The sequence below is a fragment of the Stegodyphus dumicola genome, chromosome 12 (assembly GCF_044657685.1).
Source record: "Stegodyphus dumicola isolate Sdum_Otavi_A_Nest chromosome 12, ASM4465768v1".
Classification (NCBI taxonomy): Eukaryota; Metazoa; Arthropoda; class Arachnida; order Araneae; family Eresidae; genus Stegodyphus; species Stegodyphus dumicola.
Window position 1 is genome coordinate 14,598,165 of NC_140779.1, and position 6,733 is coordinate 14,604,897.

The 6,733-nt window shown below is 29.8% G+C and overlaps 1 protein-coding gene across 3 annotated transcripts in view; it reads left to right on the forward strand.

Moving 5' to 3' along the window:
• Nucleotides 1-6,317, forward strand: part of hgo (homogentisate 1,2-dioxygenase) — a 79,852-nt gene extending 73,535 nt beyond the window's left edge. For 2 of the 3 annotated variants that reach the window (XM_085827487.1, XM_085827489.1), the window contains 3 exons: nt 517-645; nt 738-874; nt 6,122-6,317. In XM_085827487.1, coding sequence (XP_085683613.1) covers nt 517-645; nt 738-874; nt 6,122-6,137 — 282 coding nt within the window. In that variant the 3' untranslated portion in view covers nt 6,138-6,317. Of the gene's footprint in view, nt 1-516; nt 646-737; nt 879-6,121 lie in introns of those variants that run through there. The other variant, XM_085827488.1, reaches the window with a different exon arrangement.
• Nucleotides 6,318-6,733: the final 416 nt, after the last annotated feature.

A 6,733-nucleotide genomic window follows, 5' to 3' on the forward strand; every position in this document is an offset into this window, starting at 1 on the left:
ATAAATGCATGCTGTTTTGCACATTGGTTGCAATAAGGGTAAAATACTTCTACTCGGTGAATTTTCAAAATCAGTGATGTGTCTCCATTATAGGAATTACTTGAGTCCATTTCTAATTACAATACTACTAGTGCAAAAATTTTTGAAAAATTCTAAAATGTGAAGAATCGCATGTTATTGTCATAATTTTCTCCCCTTTCCTTTTTAAAATTATTTTATTTTGTGTTAGATCTGTACAAAGAATTATTATTAGGAAGTGTTAAATTCGTACAAATAGGCTAGAACAGTTCCCAAATACAATACTTAAATATCTTAATGGATTTTATATGCCTGAATCAAGTTTGTACTGAGAATTAATGCAAGAAAGGTTCAGAAGGAATTACAATTTTTGAAGATGTTGTAATGAGTTTTTTCCTTAATTAATTTCAGTCTGTTTTATTGTTTTGCAGAATACAGATACGTAGAATAATTTGTAAAAGTTAGAGAAAAAAAAATTTACTACTTTATTTTTTCTAGGAAACTGGATTTCTTCCCGGTGGTGCTACATTACACAGCATCATGACACCTCATGGCCCAGATGCAGACTGCTTTCAAAAGGCTTCCACTGTTAAACTTGGTCCAGAGAAAGTGGCTGAAAATACTATGGTCTGTTTTCTGTTTATGTATGTTATCAAGTGCATTTAATCTCTTTGTATTATACTTTTGTTATACAATTCATATCGAATATGCATTTTCAGGCCTTCATGTTTGAAACTTCTTTGAGTTTGCGAGTCACTTCTTGGGGAGAAAAGAATTGCCAGAAGTTAGATCATGAATATTATAAATGCTGGCAAAACCTGAAGAAAAATTTTGATCCGAACTGGAAATCCAACATGTAAGATAATTTGAGATTTTTATATATTGATACTCTTTTTGAATTCATTAAATCTTCTTTTTGAATTCATTAAACCTTATGCATTTAATACTGGAAAGGCTTATTTTGTTCTTTGGAGAGTTTCTCTTCCCCAATAAAATTATATTTTTATTGTATTTACTTCTTTTTCAAGATAGAGTTTTGAAGGAAATAAAAGTATCAGTTATGAAAATAAATAATTTCAAATTTAGGTTACTATCTAATGCAGCTTAGGTAATTTTTTTTAAATGCATTTGACGTCCATTATAAGGGATCCAAACATAAAAGCCCCTGAAAGTAAAATAAGAATTTAATTTTACACTTTTAAGAAAAGCTTTAGAAAAGTGAGGGATAAAGAAACCAAGTCTATCAATAAAACTGTATTTATATGCATTTCTTATTTTTACTTCTCTGCTGAATTTAAATGTTATATTTGAAAGTTATGAAGGAAGTTATTTATCGAGCAATTTAGGAAAGAAAGTCTTTTTTTATACTGGAAAAATGAGAGGAATTCCCACTCTCAATTTCCCAGTATAAAAGAGTAATGTCTGAAATTCGATATTAGCCTTTGGCCGATTGAGTCATAAAAAATTTGAGATAAACTACAATAAAACTAGTTTTAAGGGAAGTAGTCAAAAATTTAAATACTACTTTTGGAAAGCAGTTACATTTAGTTGTATGTATTAAAACATAAAAAAGTTCCCAAGGCAGAGTAGAAATTATCATGAACAAATTACAGTGATTATTTTGATACAAAAAGGAATTTGAAATGTAATTGAAATCAAGAAATTCAAAAATTTTTCCCTTGCATTTATATTAAAAAATGTTATATATACTGGCTGAATATCATATAGTTCTAATAGGGAACTGGATGTCATAGGCCTACTTAAAACCATCAATGAGAGTTAATTCAATGTTTTCTTTGCATCTGGTAATATTACTATTCTTTTTAACAGTAGGAATAGGAATATTACATGAAAACATTTAAAGTATACAGTATAAAAACAAATTTTAAAAATATTATCTTAAATTTTTAAAGAAAATATAGTTACATTCAGACTTATAATATTTGTCTCAGACATTGAGAAAGGGATTTTTATGCAATTGAGGATGCTTGGAGAAAATTATTTAATTTTTTAAATGGTCAGTAACTGCAAGAGTTCAATTGTTTGTGGGGTTCTAGAGAACCATGGGAGTGCAAATTACATCAGACTAAGATTTCCAGAAAAGAGATTTAGGCAAAAATGTCCATTGCATATTTTCAAGCTTTTGAGAATTTTGTTTACAAAGACTTATAGTTTAACGAATTTATGCACAAAGTTAGTTTTTAAAAATACCAAAACTACGCCAGTTTAATAGCTTATCACCGAATCTTTATCTAAAGCATGTTTCATCAAGCTACTTGAATATCTTCTCTAGTTCTTCCCTTTTGTGAATAAGGATTCATCTGTTATCCATCACTAAGTTTAATTTCACAATTTTAAGATCAGTTTACTTACAAAAATTTTGATTCTGTGACTTACAAATTTCATGATGATTTTTTAAACAAATATAATGATATTAATAAAATAATGATACTATATTAAAGTTACGTTTTTAAAAATGATAATATATTAAAGTTATATTTAAGATAATATATTAACCCTTTGCCTACATGATATCTGCCAATTGCGCGAGCTGTAGTAAGCAAGAAAGTCTGTCGCACGCTGTGCCATTCAACTGTTCAGCCATGTACCTGAACTGGCGCAAAATGTATACTTTTCATGACATATATATTTCAGTGTAATTAAAGGAATTGTGAAATAATAAACAATGTTTAGGTACAAATAATAATTTTAAGATGTCTAGAGTGTAATCATAATCAATTGATCAGTTGACAAAAATAATTGCATGATGGGTATAAAAGTTTCTTTAATTCTTTATACGAAATTATATTTGAAACGAAGTTTTACGGTCATCCAGTTTTGTCACAGTAAGCACAGATCATTTAGTTTCGTTAGGAACAACTGAAAAAAACAAAATACTGACGCTACAATCAAAGGAAAAATATTCATGTAGAGAATAACTCCAATCACTTGTTCTAATGATAATACGTGGCATTTTATGCACCAATTCCTCACCACAAGTCAGACTTGTGGCTCTTGTTTATGACTCAAATTCTTTACCACGAGTCAGACTCGTGGCTTTTGTTTATGGCACAAATTCTTTACCACGAGCCAGACTCGTGGTTATATCCCAAAGTTACATTTTTTAAATAATATATTAAAGTTATATTTTAAAATAATATATTAAAGTCACTTTTTTTAAACAAAACATTTTAAATTCTGTCATGTTTTAAAGTGTCTTTTATTTTAGTGATTTTTGAATGTGTTGATTTAAATAAGGTAATAATGTGCATTATAAAGCTCTCTTTCTGAATTAGTTTTTTTGCAGAAGAAAAAAGGCTACTGTAATTAAATTGAAATTAATTTTTCATTTTTTGTAAATTTTTCCCCTTTAATTGCTTCAAAATAACCTGGTATATGTCAGTCAGTTTTCTCTATAAAAATTCACTTTGACTTACCTGAATACTCCCCCCCCAAGAATCTTTGGGTTTTTACTCTTAGTTGACATGAATGGTAATAAGTCAAAGCACAATATTACATACTTAAAGGGTATTATTGAGCTCTCCATGCAAATGAATTCTTAATACAGAGTGCAGAGAGTCGGAGAATATCTGAGAATTTTACTCTTTTTGAAAAGATGGAAAAGGAAGATAATTTCACTCACCAATGTATCTTATCCTGGGTCCTGTGAGAACTCATTTCTAAGATATGTATGATTGCAATGCAAAGATTCAGTAAGTTTTATAAAGCTTTATCTTATGTCCTGAGAAATCCTGAACATTCAAAACACTATTTAGAATATAGAATTTGAAGAGTGTGTATACTTGTACAAGACATACCAATAAAGATAAAAAAAAAAAAAAAAATTATTTCTTGAAAGAAGAATCATTTGTTTAGCCCCAAACTCCTATGAATCATTTGTTTAGCCCCAAACTCCTATGATATGCTACTTCCTCTTTCATGAATAGCAAAAATGTGTGACATTGCCTGAGAGCAGGGGCAATTTCGTAGAGTTTCTAATGGAAACTGGCTCATATTTATGTTATACATGGCTATAATAATATATATCTTACATTTTTGTGGGATTCATTGTTTATGTACTTCATCGAAACTCAAGAATAGTTGTGTCCTTTGCAAAATTTATAATTAAAATATGTTCTCTTTCATTGCTGTTTAAAAGCATAAGGTTTATATGTACTTTTAATCCACCTAATCCTTTGTATAAAAATGAAAAAAAGAAAAAAAAAATTATAGATGTGATCATAACAAAGCCAAAGTAGTCGACTACTCCATCAGTCAATTATTTTCATTTACTTCATTTAGAATATGAAGTATTGAGAGAACTTGAAGGCGTGAGACCACATCTTTGAAACAGGCTAATTATTATGTAGTATGCTTTTAAACTATATTGAAATAAAAAATTGCACATTGTTGAAAATGTTTCTTGCAAAATATAATTATCCATTTAGGAAGAAACAATATAGTAACTTAAATTTCATATATTACAGTTGTTACTTTTAAAATTTCCAGATTTTTAATCCTATAGCTTTCTCAGTTAATGAGATTTTTTAAGAAAAGTATTTATTAAAAAGTAAAGTATTAACTAATAATTTAAGTTTTAAAAAATTGAATGTAACTTTAAAAATTTCAGTTCAACAATGTCATTCATATTGACACAACATAGTGATAATGAAATTTAAACCAAATAATATTTCCATCTATGCAGATGGGGTGAAAAAATAAAATACATATATTAAGTATGACATTTCAGTGCAATTCATAGTTCAGAGAATAATAGAGTATATTCTCAGGGACTTTTCATGGATATCACTTAAAGCCGTCAAACCACTTTGTTCGTTGATAAAAGAGAGAGTTGTGGATCTCACAGGATGTGTGCTGAGAGAGTATCCACTCAGAGCTAGTGATTCCCCTTCTTTGCGTCTTTGATACAGCCCCGCTGTGCAGAGAGCTTGTCAAAATAAGCTATCATTTACCTCTTTTCATTTTCGACTCATTGTGTGTAAGGGGAGGTTGGAAAAACATGATGTGATAAATCTATCTTGGGGGTCATGGTCCAGATCACATTTCACCCCAATGAGAGTCTGCCATTACTAATAGATGAAGATGCATTTCTAGTGGACTAGTCTTTCTCAGAGTAAACAGTGAACTAGTAAATCTGCTGTGAATATTATTCTACGTAACAAAAGATATTAGACTATGTCTTTTGTGCAGAATGCCCAAGGGTAAATAATAAACTTTCAAATTGCTCTACCAATATTACCATTACGTGTAAGGAAACTTGTAACACTTCCTTACAGATAAATATCACATGTCGTATGCAATAACAGGTTTTATATATATATATGTTACCGTGAAAGACCGAAATTGGAGAATGTCGACTTTCACCGAAAAATGTCAACATTCAACAAATACGTCGGTGAAAGATCGAATATTTCTTTATATTCTTGTACATTCGGACCCTCACCGGTGTATGTCGACAATCACAGATATGCTCTGGTGTAGGTCGAAAAGAGAGGAGTATATGTACACGCTGCCATTCCAAAAGGAAGTGTTCCACAAATAAATGCAGTTGTAAAAGCAAAGGCCTCTTGTGCAATTCAAAGTGTCATAATAGTTTAAGTTGTTGCAATAAATAAGATTTGAATCACAGAATTTGGTAAGTTTATAACTTCTATTATTTTCCTTTCTCATTTTGAATGTACTGTGTGTTTTAAGTTCTTATATTCTTTTCTTATTCTGAGTCTCAAGTGCGTTTTTTCGCGAATGAATTACAGAGAAGGAAATATAATATACTTATATGTTCAACATTCACCATTAGTAGTACGTGGTGAATGTCGGAATTCATCGGTGTAAGTCAGAAATAAGAGTATTTGGAAAATATTTCGGACATACACCAAACGACTATGTAAATGTTGACATTCACTGGTGAAAGTCGACATTCTCCAGATTTTGGTGTTTCACTGTAACATGTATATATATATGTGTGTATAAAATATAAAAAGGATATTTCAGTTATAATCTTTGGATTTTTAAGTAGCATAACATAGATACACATTTTAATTCTTTTCTATATTTTAATAATAATTTTTTTTTCCTTCCCTAGTTCGGACATTGTGTGATAAATCGCCTGTAAACTACTGCAATAACAATAAGATCAAAGGACTTATAAATAAAGAAAATATTGAGAGCTGTTTTTATTCTTATGCTTGGAAAACCAAGAAAAGATTTTATCTTTACTTGTTGCGCTCTTTTGTTATTGACGATTTGTATAAAATAAAACTTATGTATTTTGATAAAAATATTGTTCTTATTTATTTCATTGAAGTCATTACTTCTGCTAGTGACACTACAGCTTAACTACTACAGCTCTACTTATAGCTTTTAGTGATGTATATACCTTATTAAACTGTATATAAAACAGTTTTTCATAATCATAAATAATATCCGATTTCAAAACTTTACTTATGGTATTCATATTTTGTGTATCAAAATCATAGACCCTTTGTTAGGTATCTGGAATGTTCACATATAAGTAACTAAGGGATGCATTAGGATATAGCATATAGAAAAATATAATATCCAGAGCAAAGTTGTTGAGTTTCGAAAGAGCAGAGTTGCCAACTCTCCCGATTTCTGACCAGCAAAGTTGTTGAGTCTCGAAAGAGCAGAGTTGCCAACTCTCCCGATTTCTGACCATACTCCTGCTAACCCGATT